The sequence below is a fragment of the Oryzias melastigma genome, linkage group LG20 (genome assembly GCF_002922805.2).
Source record: "Oryzias melastigma strain HK-1 linkage group LG20, ASM292280v2, whole genome shotgun sequence".
Classification (NCBI taxonomy): Eukaryota; Metazoa; Chordata; class Actinopteri; order Beloniformes; family Adrianichthyidae; genus Oryzias; species Oryzias melastigma.
Window position 1 is genome coordinate 5,263,934 of NC_050531.1, and position 22,835 is coordinate 5,286,768.

The 22,835-nt window shown below is 36.2% G+C and overlaps 3 protein-coding genes across 11 annotated transcripts in view; all 3 read right to left on the reverse strand.

Annotated features, from left to right (window-relative positions):
* The window catches only part of scrib (scribble planar cell polarity protein), a gene marked incomplete in the record, with an annotated part of 73,209 nt that extends 71,636 nt beyond the window's left edge, over nucleotides 1-1,573 (reverse strand). Inside the window, 1 exon segment of the mRNA XM_036217316.1 lies at nucleotides 678-1,573. Coding sequence (XP_036073209.1) covers nucleotides 678-836 — 159 coding nt within the window.
* A 1,585-nt stretch (nucleotides 1,574-3,158) lies between these two features.
* On the reverse strand, nucleotides 3,159-16,586 carry LOC112151093 (poly(U)-binding-splicing factor PUF60). 8 transcript variants are annotated; one of them, XM_024279756.2, is made up of 12 exons: nucleotides 16,476-16,586; nucleotides 15,865-15,961; nucleotides 15,590-15,685; nucleotides 13,582-13,671; nucleotides 13,056-13,106; nucleotides 11,937-12,098; nucleotides 10,487-10,579; nucleotides 8,963-9,176; nucleotides 8,656-8,888; nucleotides 8,150-8,264; nucleotides 5,115-5,362; nucleotides 3,159-3,787 (listed from the first exon to the last, which is right to left on the reverse strand). In XM_024279756.2, the coding sequence occupies exons 3-12, from the start codon at nucleotides 15,665-15,667 to the stop codon at nucleotides 3,488-3,490; spliced, it is 1,584 nt and encodes a 527-aa protein (XP_024135524.1). In that variant the 5' UTR covers nucleotides 15,668-15,685; nucleotides 15,865-15,961; nucleotides 16,476-16,586; the 3' UTR covers nucleotides 3,159-3,487. The 8 variants fall into 8 exon arrangements, with proteins under 8 accessions (XP_024135524.1, XP_036073210.1, XP_024135525.1 ...); XM_036217317.1 differs by lacking the exon at nucleotides 16,476-16,586 and adding an exon at nucleotides 16,271-16,401; XM_024279757.2 differs by lacking the exon at nucleotides 16,476-16,586 and adding an exon at nucleotides 16,219-16,238.
* Nucleotides 16,587-17,316: 730 nt separating this feature from the next.
* LOC112151092 (nuclear receptor-binding protein 2) overlaps nucleotides 17,317-22,835 on the reverse strand; it is a 49,436-nt gene continuing 43,917 nt past the window's right edge. Inside the window, exons 15-18 of one of the 2 annotated variants that reach the window (XM_024279752.2) lie at nucleotides 22,009-22,083; nucleotides 21,854-21,917; nucleotides 21,460-21,515; nucleotides 17,317-19,099 (exon numbers count right to left, since the gene is read on the reverse strand). In XM_024279752.2, the coding sequence (XP_024135520.1) occupies nucleotides 19,013-19,099; nucleotides 21,460-21,515; nucleotides 21,854-21,917; nucleotides 22,009-22,083 (282 nt within the window). In that variant the 3' untranslated portion in view covers nucleotides 17,317-19,012. The remainder of the gene's footprint in view (nucleotides 19,100-21,459; nucleotides 21,516-21,853; nucleotides 21,918-22,008; nucleotides 22,084-22,835) is intronic. The other variant, XM_024279753.2, reaches the window with a different exon arrangement.

A 22,835-nucleotide genomic window follows, 5' to 3' on the forward strand; every position in this document is an offset into this window, starting at 1 on the left:
CATGTAGCTTAGCTTAACTTCAAAACACCCTAAAAAAAACTAAGACAAATAGCCTAAATTAGCCAAAACAGCTAGCATGTAGCTGAAGAAAATAGCTAAACTTCAAAAATTGTTTAAAAAACAGACAAAAAAACCTAAAATAGCCAAAAGCTATGTAGCTTAAATATTAGCTAAACTCTAAAATAGTCTAAAAAAATCTTACTAAATGCCAGAATAGTCCAAAAAGCTAACAGAATGACAATTTTAAAAAACATACAGGAATATTTTTCCAGAATAAATCAGCTTCAACCTTAAATAACTTTCAATATTTTATGGTATAAAAACATATTTTGTCAAAATTATACAAATTAGAAATAAGCAAGATATCATCGGGCCATTAATAATAATAGAATAAAATCCTCTAGAGGTCCGGATAGAATTACACTGCGGGCCGGATCCGGCCCCCGGGCCTCGACTTTGGCTCATGGTATCCATGCAATCATTTTATTTTTAAATAAAAAGCTTCAAAGTTCCGCACAAACTATGATAATAAACTTCAGGAGAAAGTAGGGCTTTTATTGTGGAAGGAAGGAGTCACCTGATAAGGATAACAAGTAGTTTGAGTTCTTACATCACCTGCAAAGTGACCTCTGCCTAACAGGTGTGCATTTCCACATCCTGACCCTTTCCTTTCCTACCTTTGGTAGATCTTTGAGTTGGTTGAAATCGAGCAGGAGCTCCTCCAAACTCCGGCTGTAGCGGAAGATTTCATCAGGGACGGTCTGCAGGTTGCAATGCCGCTTGTCAATCGACTCGACGTGGCGGTTGCAGCGCCACAGGGGGATACACTTCAGCATGTCCGGCCGAGAAAGGGGGGATCAGGTCGCCTGGGATCCCCACATCGGAGGGTGACGCAGCGGGGAGGTCGCTGGGAGAAGACGGGGGGCTAACTCGAGGCCAAAATCCACTTAAAAAATAATAATCCCTTCCACAGGCGGGTGATGCTCGGAGTCCCTCTCCAATGTGACCGTCAGGACTGTCGTGTCATCCGGCTGCGAGGCACCGGCAGAGCCGAGAACTCCCACTCGACTCAACTGTTTCCTCACTTTCGGGCGCTCGCTTCTTCAGACGAGGACGCTAGCTTGTTCTTTTAACCCGAAGCTAACAAAAAATCATAATGCCGACAGCCTCGCGGCGCCAAAACCTCCCTTTAAGTCATGAGTGGACACAAAAAAATAATAAGTCCACAGTCACGCAGCGATCACGACACGGCTTACACGCAGCGAGTGAGCACAGATTAACCCGAGTGCGGCAGCGCGAGGATGTTCCCGTCCTCATCGGCTGTGTTGTTAGCATGCTAGTTACGTTTAGCCAGCATCTGCTAACTGCGTCTTTGAGCCAACAAAAACCGCTAAAAGGGGATAAATCCACATACGGGGGTATTGAAGTGTAAAAGTTGCATCCCAAAATATTTAAAAAATGTTTTAAAAGGCTTTTGGTTAATATCCGAAGCGGGTTGAGTGCCAGAGGAAAGCAGGAGCTCCAGCGAAAGCCGCGCTTACCTCCCCTGTAGAGCCGAGGCAGGCCGGTTGTGGCGTGTTGGGGGCTGGGCTAAGCAGGAGGCGAAGCTCCGCTGCGATCCGCCTCTGGAGCATAGATGGCGTCACAGCGACATCTAGTGGTAAGAACAATGCAACTGCAACTAACAGAAAGTTCGATAACGGAGGGAAAATATTCTATATTCAAAGTTTTTGGAAATATTTGACAAAATGTATGTAGTTCATGAAACCAAAATTTTACTTAAATATCAAATAATTTTTTCCCGGCAAATAGAGGGACTGAAAAACATTTTTTATTGTGTTACATTATTATTAAAGGCAAAATGGTCTTGCTTTGGGTTAAATCAAGGTTTATAACAAGGAAAAGTGGTTATTTAATTAAATGATTATAATGAATGTCATTTTTAAAATATTTTTTATTATTTAACCTACTGTTTTATCATTGTAATTCTGTTTTATGTTTACAATGCTTCTTCTTATTATTGTTGTTATTAAATTGATAAGAATTAAAAACATATGCACTACCAGACAAATATTTTGGAACAATTATCAATTCATACAAGTCATATCACATTCTTGCAAGTTGATGTATATATTTCACAAAAGAATCCAAAACACAACAATTTTGTATTTGTATACTTAAAATATCTATTTAATAACAAATAAACCTTGAAAAACACAGAAAAAAGCACCATTGCGCAGAAAATATAACCAGACTATTACAATTTTGATTTAATACATTTCAAGCAATCAAAACCAATTTCTATGTATATATTTGTATAGTATGGTAATATATAACCCCCCCCCCCCCNNNCCCCTTTTATGCTTTCTTTACATTTTTAGCCACAAATTTTATCTTATTCCGGTTTGTACTTTTAATTAAAGAGACTAAATTATTCCAAAATTTCAAATATATCTTGCAGGTTTAATTAGATCATTATGAAATTCCAGAAATTATTATTACTTATCACAGATCCGGCATCAAAATGCTATGTTTAGCAATATGTTTACAGTTAATCCCAAAATTATTCTTAAAAATCAAATTGCCAGTTTAAATAATTGTGAATTTAAGGCACCATTTCCATATTTTATACATAGTTTGTATTAAATTAGTCTATTTATTCTGTTTTATTATGTACAGTGTCCTTGAGGGTCATGAAAGGTCCTTCAAATAAAGTGTATTATTAAAAGCAAAACCTACCCAGCTCCTGCTGCCTCAATGGAGCACAAAACTTTATCAAATACACTTTACACCTCAGTCATTTTATTTTAAAGGACAAAAACTTCCAGAAAAGCTTTTATCCAACTGCTGTAAAACATTAAATGATGCTTTAAAAGTATTAAAACTAATGGAGCTGTACACTGTAAAACGCACTGTACTGTGGTCAGGTTTTTTTAAAAAGTATATTTATTCTTTTTTTATCCATTTTATACAATCTTGTTTTCAATGACTAGCGAATTGTTTATTCAGCTGAAAATTAATAAACAACTAATTTTTTTTAATAATATATTTTGTTTTCAATAAATTATTGTTTTAATGTAAAATCACTGACCTAAGACCACTTTTTCAATTTCCAGTAACAACGGTAAATTATTTTTTCATCAAAGAGTCAACAACAATTAGTGGACCAACAATACGCTTTAATCGTAAAAAGAAAACTGTTGACATGTCCAGTAAGTTTCATAACAGAAAAAAAACTAGAAAAAAAAAGACATTTAATGAGTTTGGTTTAAAAAAAAAAAAAGAAACATCTGCACAAAAAGGTTTTTCATAGATCACAGAGAAGAAAAAAAAACAGATGAATTACTCCCCATGGAGCTTTAACCAACAACAGCTTTTTTTTTTATTTTTAAAAATTTTTCTAAAAGAGAAAATAAAAACATAATTACAAGTGAAGGAACCGAGTGGGCGACTAGACCGGGTTTGAGCTGCTGAACCGTTTCAATCTTCACGCAGAGAGGTCGCTGCTGTTAAAACGGTCTTGGTCGTAGACTTCAGCGACGACCTTCCGACCTCCGAACCAGCGATCGTTGAGAGCCTGGATAGCTTTGTTCATCTCTGAGGCCGCGGAAAACTCAACAAAGATCTTGACGATGATGTCTGCATCCTCCTCCTCGCCCTGCTTTTCCTGGTAGATGATGACCCGGTTGACGGTGCCGAACTTGCCGCACTCCTCCGTCACTTCTCCTTCCAGGTCGTCGTCAATGTCCTCTGGACCGACCATGTTCCGGAGAACCATCACCGTAGACTGAGGGGGATGACAGCAGTGAGAGAAGGTTATTTTTTACTAAATCTACTACTATATAGGGCTGCCACAAATTATTATTTTAGTAGTCGGGTCATGCGCAAAGTGGATGTAAAGCACACATCTTAACCATGATTAGCTTTAAACGAAGTAAAAGCTAGATTTATACACGCTAGCATTATCTGCAATAATGTGCGAGTGTGAATGCTGTAAGCTGAATTTGGCAGCTTAAGATGCTAGTGACGATAGCTGAAGATGCTGACATTGATAGCTGAAAACGCTGAAGCTGATAGCATGCTGAAATAGTTAAATGCCAAATTAGCCTTAAAAAACCTAAAAAAACAACTAGCGAGTAGCTGAAATATCAGCTAAAATACAAAATAGCCTCAAAAACAAACAAAAAAAAACAGCCCACATTAGCCAAAATAGCTACCATGCAACTGAAATGCTAGCAAAACTCCAAATTAGCCTAAAATTACTGAAAAAAAAACATAAATTAGCCAAAACATCTAGCATGTAACAGAAATATTAGCTAAACTCCAAAATGGCCTAAAAAAACAAAAAAGCCGAATTAACCAAATTAGTTAGCATGCAGCTGAAATATCAGCAAAACTCATAAATTAGCCTAAAATTACAGAAAAAAACTCATAAATTAGCCAAAACATTTAGCATGTAACCGAAATATTAGCTAAACTACAAAACAGCCTAAAAAACAAAAAAGTCTACATTAGCCAAAATAGCTAGCATGTAGCTGAAACGTTAGCCAACTCCAAATTAGCCTAGAAATACTGAAAAAATCTTAAATTAGCCAAAACAGCTATAATGTAATTTAAATTTTAGCTTAACTACAAAAAAGCCTAAAAAACAAAAAAAGCCGAATTAGCCAAAATAGCTAGCATGCAGCTGAAATATTAGCCAACTCAAGATTAGCCTAAAAATACTGAAAAAATTATAAATTAGCCAAAACAGCTACCATGTAACTGAAATATTAGCTAAACTCCAAAATACCCTAAAAAATAAAAAAGCAGAATCAGCCCAAATAGCTAGCATGTATTAGAAATATTAGCTAGATTTCAAAACATCCTAAAAATATATATATATAAGTCAAAATAGCTAGATTCTAGCTGAAATATTAGCTAAAGTCTAAATTACCCTAATAAACCTTAATGCCAAATAGTCCAAAAAGCTAGCAGTATGCCATCATAACTTTCAACTTTACTACACTCCAACTCGGTATAATATAAAGTAACGACTAATCGACTATTTTAATTGTCGATTAGCCGAATAATCGTGGCAGCCCTGGTACTTCAGGAACGCGATGGAGCTTCACCTCAGACTTCCTGAGCAGCTTCTGCATCACCATATGTCTGGCGCTGCTGCCCGAGATGCTCATGTGCTCCTGGTCGCTCAGCATCTCCTGGCCCGTTCCGTCCTGGAGAGCCTCCTCCTTCTCCTCTTTCTTCTCTTGCTGGCTGGCGCTGGCCACTTGGTTAGAAAGGACCGGCGGCGACGCCAGAACGGGGTTCACCAAGCCCACTTGTGGAATCACCGGTATGGAAGGACGCACTGGAGTCACACCTCATCATTAAAGACAAGACGTGATGTTAGTTTGAGCACTTTTAGTGAAAAAGCAAATCCGTCTTCTGGTTTGAAAAGTCTGTAGTACCTTTTACAAATGGGAAGAAAATAAAGAAAACTTAAAATTATAACTCCTTAAAGTCCCACTCCAACTATATATTTGATCTATTTTCAATGTGTTTCTAATGATCTGGTAATTATGACTTTTTCTAAGACAGTTTCTGCAGAGCAGTTCATTAGAGAGTTGGGGGCGGGACTGTTGACGAGGAGAAACCCCGCCTCTTTTCCCTTCCATGGGGAACCTGGCTGCAAAAAAAAGGATAGTAAACTGACATAGATAGACTTTATTGTTGTTCAATAAACAGAAATTCATCTTTCAACACAGCAAAACACACTAAACTACAATCCAATTCATAGAATTCTTAAAATAAAAGAATTAAAATAGCCTAAAAGTAAAAAAAATACTTTAAAAAAATCAGTGGTCATAGTAATCATAATCATTGGCCATAAATCATACAACTTATCCTAACCTGTAACTGAAAACAACTTGAGCTTAAAATAGGAAAAGCTGTTAATGTTGCCAGTTAAAGTACAGTGGGAGAAAAAAGCATTTAGTTAGCAACAAATTGTGCAAGCTCTCCTACTTTAAAAAAAATTAGGCCTGAACATTTAAACTATGAGACTAAATGAGAAAGAAAAAAAATCCTAAAAATCACATTTTTAAAGGATTTGTTTATAAATTATGGTGGAAAATAAGTATTTGGTCACCTACAAACAAGTAAGATTTCTGGCTCTTCTTCTGTAAGAGGATCCTCTGTCCTCCACCTGTTACCTGTATTGATGGCACCTGTTTGAACTCTACATAAATGACACCTGTCCACAACCTCAAAGAGCTGTCAAAGGACACCAGAAACACACTTGTTACCTGCACCAGGCTGAGAAGACTCAAGATAAGCAGCTTGGTGTGAAGAAATCAGCAATTATTAGGAAATGGACTCAAACCCTGCAGTGGCAGACGTGCTGAAAGAGATGCTGAAATTGATAGTTAAAAACGCAGAAGCTGAAATCCATCTAAAATATTAGATGAATCTTAAATTAACCTAAAAAACTTAAAAAATAAAAAAAAAACTCTAGGTTAGCCAAAACAGCTAGCATGTAGCTGAAAAAAATAGCTCAACTTAAAAACAGTCTAAAAAACTGAAAATAAAAACCAAAATCAGCCAAAACATGCATGTAATTATTATCCAAGCTCCAAGACAGTTTAAATACAATTTGAAAAAGCTTAATTAGCCAAAACAGCTACCATGTAGCTAAAATATTAGCTAAACTCCAAAATAGCAGAAAAAATCTTATTAAATCCCGAAATAGTCCATAAAGCTAGCAGAATGCCATTTTTTAAAACATTAATACCGCAACTTTTTAACATAATTATGACTAATAAAAAGGCATGAATATTATTCTAGAATAAATTAATCAAATCTTAAATCATTTTCAATATTTTACTCTCCATAAAAATATTTTTTTTACCAAAATCATACAAGTTAGAAGTAAGTACAAGATAACATCGGGTCATTAAAAACAGTAAAATAAAATGATCTGGAGGGCCGGATAGAATTGACTTTGACACATGTACCATAGAAAATCTTTAAAGGGAGTTGAAAGTCTGTTGTCCAGTGACAGCCCCAAAACATCACTGCTCTAGAGGAGATCTACAAGGGGGAATGGACCAAAATACCAACGACAGTTTGAGAAAACATTGTCAAGACTTACAGGTAACGTTTGGCTTACTGACAGAAAATATAAAGTTGAATTTTGTTATTGATCAATATCTATTTTCCACCATAACTTACAAATAAATACTTTAAAAATTTGATTTTTTTCTCAGTTTGTCTCTCATAGTTTAGATATACCCATTGTGAAAATTATAGATATCTATCATCTTTTTTAGAGGGAGAATTTGCACAATTGTTGGCCAATTAAATACTATTTTGTCCGACTGGATGTTCAAGTCATATGTGGGTACTTCCTGTTCTGGATGTCTGCAGCCAGGTCCTGTTGATGAGAGCTTGGAGTGGGGAACTTGAGGCCCGCCTGGCATATATTTTATGTCAAAATAATAATAATAATAATATTTTATGCTTCACCCTTTAACTACTCAAAAAAGAAAAAGTGTTTTTTCCTGCTTTCCCCTAAAGGGACATCAAAGCTTAAAAAAATTAATAAATAAATTGAAGTGAAATTTATTTTTTTAATACATGGGGTTCTGTAAAAGTTACTATCTAGTATGCACCAGTAACTATCCAGAGATTTTTTTTCAATTTTTAGAAATAAAAATGTTCTGGTTAGTAACTGGAAAAAGTTTTCTTCTAAAAATTTAAGTAAAAAAATGTTTTTCTGGTTACTATCTGATGCATACAGTTAGTAACCAGAAAAAAAATGATATATATATATATATATATTTTTTTTTTTACTTCATTTTTTTGCTTCAATGTCCCTTTAGGGCCTCTGTACCTTCGGGAGGATATACACAATCAATCTTTTAACAAACACGTTTCTTAATGTGCCACAGCATTTGGCAGTTAAAGGGTTAATTTCCTCCATCTTTAGAAAAATGCCACAAGATGATGTTAAACACAATTTTTAATCAGAGTGGACCTTTAAGTTGGGGGGAAAAAAAGGGAAGAAAAAAGTAAAGAAAATATCCCCAAAATTAAAAAAATATATATTTAAAACTTAAGTTACAGTATAAATAAAGCAGAGAGGGGTTTATTTGTCTGTTCTAACTACCTGTAATGACTCCTGGAGCCTGGGCAGCCATGACAGCTTGAGGTATTCCTATTTGCTGACCGAGAAGTTGGGGCGCTGCCAAAGCCCCCAAGACTGACGCACCAGCTACAGCCTCCTTAAGAGAGGGGGTGCCCAACACATTAGGTAAGGGAAACACACAGAACACAACACAGGGCAGCACAGTCAACAATCACATTGCATGACAAACAGGGAACCTTGTTGTGTGAGAATCAAGATCGTCGATTTTTCCAGTGACCGAAGAATATACTTTACCACAAAACACCCGAACAGACCGGGGATCTTAAGAGAAGCTAATTCTGTTAGCATTAAAAAACAAAAAGATTCATCTTATTGTGTGGAGAATTTCGAATAGCAGGAGATCAAATCTAAGAAAAATGTGGATTTTTTTTACGTTACAATGAATGGCACTCCCAGGAAAAGCAGTTTTTCTAAATTGGCGTTCTCTGTGCCGGTGTCATATCTAGCTACGTCTGGGTCATATTTACCTGGAAGGCCATTAAATCCCTTTGGAAGGGATTCATACTTGCCTGGGCCGTAATCTTAGCAGTGGCTGCCGCCGCAGCCACGGCTGCAGCAGGTGGAAGCCCACCTGGGGTTGTGGGAGTTAGTAGGGGCATGGGCGGGGTCACAGCTTTGCCAACACGCAGGTACTGACCCCCCAGGTCAAAAAGATTCATTGAAGAAACAGCGTCGATGGCTGATTGAGGCTTTTCGTACTCTGGAGGAGGAGAGGAAGACGTCAGGAGTGGAGCGCTGGCAGAAGAGGAAGAAGAAGGAGGAAGTGGGGCTCACCGATGAAGCCGAAGCCTCGGTGTCGCCCTGAAGTGGGATCTCTGGCTAACATACAAGACTTGATCCTTCCAAAGGCTTCAAATACACTCTTGATGTCATCGTCTGACAGGTCCGGGTGAACGGACGCGACGTAGATTCGGTTATAGGCGCGCGCCTCTTCTGCGAGTTGGTCAATGATGGGTTGCGCTTGACCGATGTTACTTGGCCGCCCAACCTATAGCACAGAATACACCAGCAGGGCGACTAAATGAGGGTGTCTACGGACGTGGTCGTGAACGCACCTCAAAAGGCTCTACCTGTGACACCTTCAACTCTAAGCTAGCTGCCTCTCCATCCACACCTGACAGGAATCTGACTAAAGGGGGAGGGAGGAGAGAAAAAAAAAAAAAAAAGGGGAGGGTCTCACTAATCTAGATCTGACTCTAAAAATTAACTACAATCTATATATATAAAAAAAAAAAGAAAAAATCTAGACTGGCGTGAACGGGACTGGGTTCTGTGCTACAGATGAGGCGGCCAAGTAACACCGACCAGGCGCAGCCCATCATTAGCACACTCTGGTGAAAGGCAGCACCGCTTGATGCTGCTGCTGGTGGTGGGCATCCCGCTGGTGACCGCCGCTTACAAGCCGTGATGATGTCATGGAAGAAAAGCACACACACACAAACACACACACAGACACACAACTCATACAGCACGTACCTGCAAACCAGAACGACAAAAGTTGATTTCAATATTTGTAAAAAAAAATAAAAACATTCTTATTTAAAAAAAAACAGTGAAAAATATGAGTTTTTCTGTTCCATTAGATTCTGAATTTTTTTAACTCTTGATTTTCAAACAGCAAAATTTCACACCCCTACAAAAACTCTCACACTTTCCATCTCACTAGAACATTTAGTTGATCTTAAGGTGCATTCAAACAGCAACAAATTAGCATGCCCCGCCCCTTTTTTGTTGCGCAGCAAATTTGCTGCCCGTCTCCTATCAAAAAATGTGTGCCTGAGGTTGATGCCATGGCCGCATGTGGGAGGAGCTACCAGCTAATGTTTCTATGGAAAGTAGGGAAGACAAAGATGATGTTGAGGAATCCAGTTTATTTATCGTGTTCTACAAAAACATCAGTTATCATGTTTGGGTTTATATGATTATTATTAAAAGATTTTCCCTAAACAGGAGGCTGTGTCTGTTTGACAGCCGCTTCCACTGTGTTTCTGTGTGCTCTTAGATCGACTAGTAGTTCTAGTCAGAAAAAAAATTAGGTTTTACCGACCAAATTTTTTTCCCCATTGAATTGTTGAATCTCTAAATTAAAAACATTAAAATATTTAAGATTGAAATCAATATTTTTGAGTATCAAATTTTGCTACGTGAAAATCGAAGGTTTAAAGAAATTCAGAAACTGATAGAACAGAAAAACGTTCATGAAATAAGTATTGAATTGACTCCAAATCCCACCTCAAACTACACCAAATTTAAGCAATTGGAAGAATTTTTGTTCATTTTTTAAAAACTCAACCTCACCTTAATATTTCGCCCCCCCAACATGACTGAGTTCATCTGCTCCAGAGCCAGCTGAGCAGCTTCTGGGACGTCGTACTCGACAAAGGCAAACCCCTGTGGAGCCAAATAACATTCAGCAACAGGCCAACATGCCGACATCACAACATTTAGTAGGGCTGCCACGATCAGTCGACTAATCGACTATTAAAATAGTCTATTAGTCTTTATATTATATGAGATTAGAGTTTAAAGTTGTGAGCGTTCAGCACCAAAAACAGAGATAACAAAACTTTATCTAGCTCATAGTTTAGCAACATGCTAACATTTATGGCTCACTTGTCATCTACTGAGATTGTTATAGGCTAATTCAGAGATCAGCTTCTATTTTAGCAACATGCTAACGTTTTAGCTAATTTAGTTTACTGAGAAATTTTAGGCTATTTTGGACTTTAGCTAGTAATTTAGTAAAGTGCTAGCTTTTTTTGGCTAATTTAGCATCAACTGAGGACATTTATGCTAATTTGTATCGTAAGATCATATTTTAGCTACATGAAAACATTTTTGGCTCACTTGTTATCTACTGGGGTTTTTAGAGGCTAAATTAGAGATTAGCTTCTATTTTAGCAACAGGCTAACTTTTTAGCTAATTTAGATTACTGAGATATTTTAGGCTATTTTAGAGTTTAGCTAGTATTTAAGCAATCTGCTAGCCTTTTTGGCTAATTTGGCTTTTACTCTGCTTTTTTTATGCTAATTTGAAGTTTATCTAGTATTTTAGAAACATGCTAACATTTTTGTTGATTTGTTATCTACTGAGATGTTTATAGGCTAATTTAGACATTTGCATCTATTTTAGCAACATGCTAACGTTTTAGCAAATTTAGTTTACTGAGGGGTATTTCAGAGTTTAGCTAGTTTTTAAGCAATAAGATAGCTTTTTTGGGAGCCAACTTAGAATCTACAGGGTTTTTTTGGGCTAATTTGGAGTTTAGCTCATATTTAAGCAACACACCAAATACTTTTTGCAAAATTAGTATGTATTTGTCATTTTTAAGCAATTTTACTAGGAATTTTTAAGAAAATTTATGTCAACTTCAGCGTTCTTTATAGTCCTTCAACGAGGTTTCCACTTTATTTTTCAGCAAATTTAACATTTAGCAAACAGCTTTTGCATTTTCAGTAAATCTCTGCAGCATTTAAAGTCAATTGTGTCGCCATGTTCACAAAACAGCTTTAGAATCTTCAGCGACTACTTTCAGCAAAAAGCATTCATACTAGGATTATAGTAGATAATGTAACTTTTCTAGTTTAATCTTGTTATAATGCCAGAAACTAATGAAGGACAGAGGATACACGATTAATTACAGGTTTAATAAACTATCATCTTAATCGTCTTTATTAATAAATCATCGGTGATTAGTCGACTATTAAAATATTTGTTTGTGGCAGCCCTAATTTCTACGACTCCGACCTTGTGCTTCATGGTGACGGAATCCCAGGACATGTCGATGCTCTTGATGGGGCCGAAGGGGGCGAAGGCCTGCCGGATGGTGTCCTCTCCCAGCTCGTAGTAAATGGAGCCCACGTAAACCCGACACATGATTGCCAGCGCACGCTGCCTCTGAGCTGCCACCTGTCCATCAAGGAAAAACAACACACGATAAGCATTAGAGAGTAAAAGAAAGAAAAGCAGACACACACACACAAATATTAAAAATGTTTTTTTTTTTTTTACTGTACTCGTTTTCCCCCAAAAAACTGTAAGAGGCCAAATCCAAGCTTCAAGGTCTGGACATGTGAATGGGGAGTTTATACAGTATTTTAACTGTAAAAAAACTAATAAATGTGCAATAAACTCTCAGGAAGTAACTACAATGTGGCCTCTGCTGTTACAACTGAAAACACACTGAAGTGACATGCACAGCCCTCACAAAGATTTGGCTTCAGTAACTGACCTGTAATCCCAGGATGCAAGTAAGGTAACAAAAGTAATCGTGGAGTTCAAACGAAATCCATACAAAATCTTGATGACAGTTTTTAAACTTCTCTTCTCAAGCTTAAGGCTCAGCGGTTGGAGGGCGTTAGTCACCATGCTGCGTCCCTCAGACGCCTTAAATCTGCCTGAGTCTCATCAGTTTGACCTACATCGTCCTCATCTACAGCACAGTGAAAGGATGACTTCATTGAAAGAAAAAGAATTTGAGATGGCAAAAAAAAGTAAAAAAGAAAAGAAAAATCTGTCCACTCTCATTTTGGTCCATAAAAGGGATTGCTATCCCTCTTTTGTCCCATGCCAAAAGATTTCAAACAAGCAAATGCATATTGAGACCTGTTTGTCGCAGCGAAACCGCTAAAACGTTTTCACCAAAAGACACTAGAGAAAAGCAACTCAAGAAAGTATTTCGACGATTTATCGGTTAATTTAACCCGAGGATTTGCGTCGCTACAAGAGCACTCGTCGAGTTTCAAATATGCATTCTTTAGTGAGGTAAAAAGGCAGGGATCGTTGCCAATGCAACCAGTAAAAGAAGGGTAACAGTCCTTTTCCATTGGGAATGCCACAGGAAAAAAAACTTAATGATCTATTGACCGATTGTAAAGGTGAGAGAGGATCTCCAAAGCCCATTGTCACTGCTGCCATCTGAAAGACAGTAAAGATGAAAAAAGTGCTGAAAAGTAGGTTAGATATCCCTTAGCTTTGATTCTTTTTATTGCTTTGATAGACGAAAGCGGTACAGCTAACACTGTATTCAGACCCTCCCTCTAAACATCATACATTGTGAGGATTTACCTCCCGTCACTAAATTACAAATCACCAAAAAACAGCAATTTGCATAAACAATTCCCTCTTAAAAGAGTAAAAGCATTCAACATGACAACCAAAGCCTTCAGGATGATGATCTCCATCTGAAAAAGAGCAAAGGCACATGGTCTGCACATGTGATCTGTTCACAGGACGTGGGAGGAAAAGGCGCGAGAACTAAACCGACTTCAGACAGTTGAAAGAGTTACTAATGCAAAGAAGGCAAAGATATCCCGTCTAAAATCAAGACAGTGACGACGCCCTGAATTGCAAACTTGGTCTGGAGGAGTACCTAAAGTGTCATACATCTCACCTGCAGATTGGTGAGCTGCTGCTGCTGATGGGCAATGGTCTGCTTCACCAACACACTCTTAATGCTTTGTTCCATGGCATACTTCTTTGCCTGGAAAAGAAGATTCAGCAGAAAAAAATGCATAAAACACCTCATTTCACATTGCTCCAATACAGTTTAAAAAAATGTGAATTTGTCTGTTTTGAAGCAATAAAATATTGAGCTTGATGTACGTCAGTAAACAGTATGTCTGAATTTCCTCCCAAACTACTAAAAAACAACAGTGTGAGACTACCTAGTGCAGGGGTCGTCTACCTTTAACAACAAAAGAGCTCAGAACCTTGAAGGAGCCGCTGAGTCTTTGAGAAAATGTAATATCGTTTTCCATTCATTACATTTTTTTACTACAATAAATAAGAATTATATTTCTGTTTTGGCATGAATAAAACAGAAATATCAGGGGAAAATAGCATTTTCGCAAAATGTGAAGGTTTTTTTTATTATTATTATATTTTACTTCTGATAGAATCTTGTTTGATTTCCTTTCAAAATAAAATACACCCTGTGCCAAAAAAGATCATCCCAGTGTGGCTCTGGACAGCCACTAGTCATTGTTGTGCAGCATAAGATAATATGAGCTTTAAACCCATAAAAGATCAGACTTTTTTTAAACTAAAGTTCAGAAAAAAAAAATTAAGAAGTTCAGTTAAAATCTAAAACATAGAGCAAACAAGATCTTTTCAGGGCAGCAGAGATGTAGAAATCGTGACACAGTTTATCTTCTATAGATGCACCTCAGCTATACATTTATAAGCTTAACTAATCTAAATAATTCAAGGTTAATGAAGTAACTCTTACTTTAACCCAATAGCGCTATCGCCGGGTGATTTTCACCTGAGCAATAGTATTTACATTATTTTAAATTTGTTGCATTTTTTGAGTGTCGTGGGTCCCCGAGTAAAGCCTCACATGTCCCAGGAATGTGTGGACCAAAGGCAAAGTGTACAGTATCATCATTTATTTCTTTTAGGATTTTTTTCTTCTCAAACTTCTACTTTTTCAGTCATTTTCAAGTATGTTCTTAGGATCCTTTTCCCCAACTTTGTTGCATAAAGCACTTTTTGAAATAAAAGAAAACTACTCTAACTTATGTGTTGTCATATCTTGATCTACTTTTCATGAGAAATACTTTTTATTGGGTATTTTATATCAGGTAAAAATTACCCAGCAAAGGTGATGGTGTAACTTATTATGGCAAAAGTGTTCTTGGGTTTAAGAAAAAAATATATATTTTTAACTTTCTATGGCCAGAGAGCCAATATAGAGAGGTAAAAGAGCCACATGTGGCTCTGGAGTATCAGGTTAAAGACCCCTGATCTAGTGCAAATGTGACGTCAACAATTTAAAAAAATAAAACACTATTAAATACAAGCATTTTATAAAAACGTGGATGGTTTATTATAAAAAAAAAAAAAGTTTAAAAAAAAAAGTGTTTTTTAAGAAAAATTGTACAAACGCAATGCACACCAGGGGTTTTTGGCAATGACTTCTGGGATTTTTGGGGAATTTTGGAACTGTTAATTTGGATAGTTGCACAAAATAAAAAACACATTTTATAGTGAGTAGAGAAGGAATTCTGACACAACCTAAATATTTTCTCTACCTAACGCAGGTTTTAATCATGTTTTGATACTATCAATATTATTTTATTTAAATCTCATTGATCAACTCTAGAATAATTACAGGCCATTTAGCATGCAGGTGGTATATAATGATGCCCTCACAATTTTATTAAAGACTATAGTGGTGCAGCCCAAGTGAGTTGTTTGTTGCTATAATCTCCGAACTATTAAGAAATCTTACTTACTGAGAAGTTTTTACATTTATAATTTATGCTTATTTGAATACTTCTGTATGAGCTACACTTTGACATTTGGACCGTGGATATCCAGCACATGCCTCACTATGTATGTTTAATGAATATTGACATATTTATTAATCATTCTACTAATCAAAGTGACTTTCTTACCCTCTGCAGAGCCTCCTGCTGCTCTGGAGTGAGAGGCGGCAGGCCAAGCTTGGAGCCTGTGCCTTGTCCATTCTCCATCTTCAGGGCTTCACCTCCCTGCAATGCAGAAATGCCAAATATAAACAAACTTAAAAGACAAAAAAACAGGATCAAAATCCTATCAAACGTTTACTCCATAAAAACTAACAAACATCGCCTTAAAGATAAAACATGTAGTTGTTAACTGCTAAGACAATCTCGTATTTAAAGCAGGTGGGACCAGATCAAGGTCTTACCTATGCAACACACTAATGGTTGGGTCCACCAGACTGAAGCAGGAAAACCCCCAAGGGGAGGAACACTGACCGGGAAGGTTTAGCAATTCAACAAATTCTAGGGAAAATGAAAAATGCCTTCAGGCTAAAAAAAACAGTACGATGTAGTAACATTTACACACGTCTGTCTAAATAAAAAGCTGTAGAATTATAAACAAAATGACGAATTTCATCTCAAACGTGTTAGCTAGCCGAGGTACGGTTAGCATGCTAGGAGTTAGCTTAAAAATAAAAGCAATTTTAATCAATAAATGGCGTTGTCTAAAATCTGATATCGTTACTTATCGAATATAGAATCGCTCTGGGTTTAATTACCATTAATTTGATTCCTAAATCCAAATGTTTTTTCCTTCCAGCATCACGTTACCTTTGTTGGTAGCAAAAAGCTAGCTAACATTAGCTAACGTAAGGCAATCATTACAATGAATAGTAGATGAAATCTGCACTTTTGTTCACACAAAGTACGCAAATATATCTGCAAAATTATAATTTAGCAGAAGGGAGTTTCTTTTGAGCGACAGCTAGCGAAACAACCGTACGCATAAACATTTTAGATAAAGAAATTGAATTACCGCAGTCTCCGTGACCGCCATAAAGCACACCTTCGAGAAAGGGCCACGCACCAGAGAGTCTCGCGATATTACGTAATGTCTGAATGATGTATCGCGAGAGGAGAGACGATCATAGTGGCGGGTTTTATCCATGACCCTTTTACACAGTTACACATTTTGACCAGCAACTAAATACAGAAACTTACAAGTAATCTTCACTAATTACTCATTTATAATTGTATTTATTTATTAATTGTGAAATTGTTTTACATGTATATGATAATAGCAGGTATGATATAAGAAATGTGATTTTTATTCAAAAAATTCGTATTTTTTCTGCATTTACATCATTTTTCTCTACCTAATTTTTTTTTTTAATCTCAGAAACCTTTAAAAATAATAAACAAAAACAAAAACCGAATTATCACTATAGAATGGCTTTTACTAGTAAGATTTTGAGCTAAAAGCAAAAATTCAGAGAATTGCGTGGAATCTGCTGTAGTTTCATCTTTATATACTACAAATATACAAATGTAAGCTTAACCAGTTTCACCAAGATTAAACAATATAGTAAAAATACAAAACAAAGTTTGAGTCTTAAATTATGGGATTTCATTAGCTCAGAAATGCTTGCAAACATTTCAGATCTGTAATTGTGATTCCAAATGATCAGATTTTGTGTTTATCTGAACACACTGTGTGTAGGATAGCATTTTAGGAAAAGATTCTAATCAAATATAGTTAGAATTAGGTCAAAAAATGTTATTTTGGGGAATTAGATCAATATTTAAAAGTTGCACTCCTTTTATTAACTGAAAAAGCAAAGAAAACGTTAACTAGGATAACAGATGTATGTCATAAATTTAGTTTTAGACAGTTATTTTTATTCACTTCTCAAACACAGTTAAATGGCAGCTTTCAGAGAAATGTACATCATGCTTTCTATGCCAATGCAAACACTTTCCAGCCATAACCAGCATGTCACACATTCGATTTATTCATTTGCAGATGCTACAATAGTTAACAAAGGTTTAAGAAGAAGACATCAAAAGGCAGGTTTAAAATTCAACACGGGAAAAAAGTAATAAAATAAGACTGATATGCAATCGTTTCATGTGTGCACAGTCCAAACATTCATGTTTCTGGTCGGGTCCCGTCCGGAACTGTTACTGACGAAGGCAAAATGCAGAGTTTGGATGGTTGCAAGTTATTAAGACATGCAGCTTACAAGATCAAATGAGAGCAACAGTGGCACTGCGTTGCATTATAGGTTTGTCCGACATAAAAATCCATCTGATAGCCACAAATATGTACACCGCAGTCCCCCAATGCATGGGAGAGTTCAGAGCAGTCGCTTTTGAAGACACCGGTAAATAAGCTTAATATAGCAAATACTGTAAGCAATGACTGTACAGCAGCATCATTGCTATGAAGCTGCAACCTTAAAGATCCAGAAAACAAAAGAAGAAGCAAGAAGTGTGGATAATTGTGTTACTTTGACTGCTTTTAAGGCAAATCTATTTGTAGATTTTCAAAATGTTGGCTGAGATAGTCATGATTCTTATTTCAACTGATACATTCTTGTCAGAAATGACAGAAAATGTAAATATTTGGGGTGAATTAAGCCTTTCAAACATCTCCCTCAATATTTACTCTTTAATTAAAATAAATATAGCTATTATATTTATTATTTATATGTTGCTTTTACTATTGATTGCAGCAGAAAATTGTTATTGTTGCAGCTTTAACTTCAAAAAACAAGGAAATAAGTAGTTTTAATGGGAAAGTTGGGGTCTTTTTTTGTTGAGATATTTTATCCAAAATGCACGGCCATATCAGGCACTTTGGCTTTCAGAACGCAAACCCCTAAAGAGCACTGCAGGATGCAAGCGAGGCATCGTCTCTTTTGCTCACAGATGCATTTCCTTTTACCCGGGAGTGTGGTAGAGATGACGAGTCGTTCTGCAGGTCAAAAACCCAGAGGGAGAGAAAGAAAAAAGGAGAACCAAGCTTGTGCGATTCTTCTATTGTTCACAGTTACATATAAAAAAAAAAAAATAAGTCAACGGAATGAGTTACCAGTGCATGAAGGACGGAATATCAAATCCCTAAAATGGCGGTGAAGGCTTACAGGAAAATTAGGTTTACAGTTGAATGTAAACAATAGGAGGTGTTGGAGTGCAAATGAAACTGGAATACAAATGATTTCTGAAAAAAAAAATAGCTGAATTTGTAAGGAAAACATCAGTTTTCATTAGTGGCGTTAAGTAATTATTAATTAAAATCTAAGCTGTAAAGATAGATTAAGGCATGGTAGCCCTTTTAGGCAGCAATGTGGTTCCACTGCCGTGCGGGGCTGCTGGACTCGTGTCTCCAACGATGGGCGAGGTCGTCTTTCCGGGATAATTCACTGACTCTCAACGCTCAGAATCTGTTTGTCCAATTTCACTCCCCAGCCGGGTCCTCTGCTCCAAACGCTTCTTGGCTGCGACCTCGTCCTTGTGGTCAACGTCCCCCGGACCCTCCTGGCTCGGCGAGCCGCTGCTGTCAACCGCTCCTCACTGCGTGCTCCCGGTGGCGAGCGCTCGGGCTTGGTGTCGGCTGATGGCGTCCTCCAGGAACCCCGCCACCTTCTCAACGTCGTCCTGCACGACAGCACAAATAAAACCCACGTTTTAGGCTTTAAGATCATCATTTAATTCAATAAAATAACATATTTTTATTTAAATTCCTACTCAAATTATATTTTGATCCATTTATAAAGCATTCCCAGTGATTTTTTTGCTGTTTTTAGCCAAAAAAATACATTTTCTGCAGTAGTTCATCAGAAATTTGCCTCTGAAATGTGCGTCTGCCCTCACTTCCCATCATCTCTTTGTTTACATGCTCTCGTGCTAATATCGTAACTTTAGCCGGTTGCGTAAGCGGAAATTTCCTAAACTTTAGGAAACCCTTTCAAAATGATATTTTAAAACCTTTTCAGAACTATCACCTTTGACGTCATTGAATCTGAATAAACTGGAACTGTTTTTTTAATTTTAAATCAACTGATCGGAGCCGCGAAAAGCCGTTTTTTTCCTCTGTGACAGAGAAAACAAAAACTGCAAAAAGGGTCGATAAAAGACAGAAAAAAAGGGAAAAAGCTCAAAACAATATTTTTGTTGTGGTCAGCAGGGGGAGGGACTTCCAGCTATAAATTTTCGGGCGCCACATTTTTTCTCTGCAGCCAAATTCTCTTGGAAAATATTGGATGTTTAAAAGCGTCTGCAAGGAGAGGAATCAGAATGAAATTTGTCGTTTTTTTTAACTTGCTGAATGTTCTCAATAAATCACAGTTCCCCAACCTCCAGGCCGTGAACCAGAACCCAAAAGGGATAAAGCGAGTTAATAAAATAGATGGAAATACTCAGAAATGCAATCTTAGCAGAACGTTCTTCAAACATGTACCGTATATGTCCTTCATCATGAGTAAAATGCCACAAGAACACGTTAAAACGTTTTCCATCGGAGTGGGTCTTTAACCAAGTCACATATTTAGAGTTTTAGACTTTGGAAAAAGTCAGAAGAAGGTCAAAATTAACGTCATTCTGGAGCCCCCATGTCTGCCGGTGATCTCCAGGTACCAACAAACACCAGGGCTTGGAAACAAATGCCAGCTCCTTTGCTAACATTAAGAACAACAGTGCCAAGTGCATTGTGGGTCTCACAATATGAAGCCCAATTGTCATTTAGTTAGACAGGTAATGTTGTAGATAAAACATTTTAAAATTGATTGGATCCCAAAAGAGACAGTTTTAGACGTCTCGTATGACATATTTTAGATCACAACCAAACAGGTAAAAATAAGTTTTAAAACAAAGCAATTGCTTTCCATCCTGATGAAAATGGTGTTTTTAACACATTCTTTGGTCATTTTTCAAATGATGAAGGACCCACATGAAGAAAATGAAGCTTAAAACTACATTTCTGAGTATTTCTTTATTCAAATTGTGAAGAATCAGAAGCAACAGAGAAAAATTTAAGAATACTTAAAAGATAATTTATATAAATTATACTTTAATTGATATATTCTCTCCATTTGCTTGCCTGTTTATTTCTTTCCTTACTTTTGTTTGCACTTTCTTCCTTTTTTATGTTAATTTTTTAAGTTTTGTACATATGCTGACCAAAATTTACGTGAATTTTGTAAGACATTTTGTGTACTTTTGAAAATTAAAATGAAATTTGAAAAAAACGAATTTTCTTATTATATAAATAAGAGAAATTTCTATTGAACTACTGCCGCTCTGCAGAAATGATCAGGGGTGTGTATTGGCAAGAGTCCCACAATACGATACATTTTGCGGTATATCACTTTTTTTTAGAATAAAACTTTTTTAGAATATGAAATATGGAAAAAAAACTTAATATTAATATGTCTCCCATTGTAATAAAATAGTAAAATTCATTTTATTTAATTATCACAACATTAATCACTGTAACTGTATCTCATGTTAAAGTTACTTTTGCCCACAAATTCACTGTGCTTTTATTTTGGCAAATTAAGAAATATTTTCAAAATTTTCTGATTTCCACAACAAAATATAGTAAAACTAAGTCTATCAAAGATGTTCAGAGTGCTGTGCTGCCAACTAGTGGTTAGACGAAAAAGTAAGACACGAAAGTATCGCTCATAAATAAAATAAATAATTAATAAAATCAGCATTTTAAATTGATACAAGCATCACCAAAACAACAAAATATCGCGATATTTCACCAAATCGATTTTTCCTTACACCCCTAAAAATTATGACAGATTTTAATTAATTATCCTTATTAAAAATAACTCTGGGAATAGTCTGAAAATAGATCAAAAGATGACGGGAGTCTTAAAAGGGTTAATCTGTATTTTTTTCCCAATAAGAAAAAAACTGCCATTACACCTTTGCAGAGTTATTATTTCGACAGAATCAGAAGAGCTTGAGTGAATGGACATAAAAATGTTTATCAGAGGAAATAAACGAACCTCGTTTATGAAGGCGTAGTGAACAAGTTCACAGGCAAGGTCTTTGGGGGTATCAGCTGAAAGTTTGACAGGAAATGTGTCAGTAAGAAAAAATATTTACATTTAAAAACATTATTTATGTGCTTTATCTAAAAAAACTACAAAATGAAGCACTAATAATAATTAAAAAAAAGCTTCAGTTTAGTAAAAAAAATAAACAACCAAACTTGTTGATATTTTTCACAAAACATCCTCAAAAAAGAGACAAACATAAAATCTGCAGCTAAAAATGAACTTTTTTGGTGAAGTAGCATGAATTTATCAACGAGATTTTAAAAATAACTTTCTAGTAATTTGTATTTTAGATTTGCAACAACAAAAAAAAAAAAAAGAAAAATTTTAATGAAGGACTCACTTGGAAGAATGTCACAACTAAGCTGTCTATGAAGTTTATCGTCCATCTTCAGAAATAAAGAGAGCTGGGGAAACATCACGGGATCAAAATTTAAATCAGGCTCAAAATTAAATGAATTTGAATGCTAAAGTGTTTCAGCTGAAACGGGAAAGTACCTGCAGTACTGTGTGACTCACATGAGTTTTGGTCCCTTCTTCATTGGACTCCAGGTTACAGTGCATCTGAACAACCTGCAGCAGCACAAACTGACTAATTATAACAGAACTAAAAGATGTGGACGAATCTTTGCTCATAATTGAGTATCTAGTTCAGGGGTGTCAAACTCAATCGCACAAGGGGCCAAAATCCAAAACACACCTTAGGTCGCTAAACAGGATAAACATTTACTGAAGACTAGAACTACATTTTTAAAACTTTGAAAATGCAACTTTTTAGCATACTTATTAACTAGATATAAAGCATTATCTGTGATAATGCTAGTGTGAATGCTGTGAATTTGGCCGCTGAAGATGGTGTAGCTCATAGCCAGCTAAAATATAAGCTAAATGCCAAATTGACCTAAAAAGCAAAAAAAGGAAACTTAGGTTAGCAAAAACAGCTAGCATGTAGCTGAAATATTAGATAAACTTCAAAATGGCCTGAAAAAAAAATAAAAAAAAACAAAAATAAGCCTAAATTAGCCAAAACAGCTAACATATAGCTAAAATATTAGCTAAACTCTAAAATAGTCTAAAAAACTGAAAAAAGCCTAAATTAGCCAAACAGCTAGCATGTAGCTGAAATATTAGCTAAACTCCAAAATACCCTAAAAAACAAAACAAAATAAATAAATAAACATAAATTAGCCAAAACAGCTGGCATGTAGCTGATAAAAATAGATAAACATCAAAATAGTGTAACAAACTGAAAAAAGCCTAAATTAGTCTAAATAAGTCTTCTTCTTCTTTTCCTTTGGGCTTTTTTTTTCCTTCAGGGGTCGCCA

Bases quoted from the DNA above. Each gene is read 5' to 3' on its own strand.
- LOC112151093 (XM_024279755.2), bottom strand. From the start codon at position 16,496: ATGGCGGTCACGGAGACTGCG. The intron at 9,177-10,486 runs GTGAGGTTGAGT...TCTGTGCTATAG, and splicing joins TGGGGGGGCGAAATATTAAG to GTTGGGCGGCCAAGTAACAT. The intron at 8,889-8,962 runs GTGAGCCCCACT...CTCCTCCTCCAG, and splicing joins CCGAGGCTTCGGCTTCATCG to AGTACGAAAAGCCTCAATCA.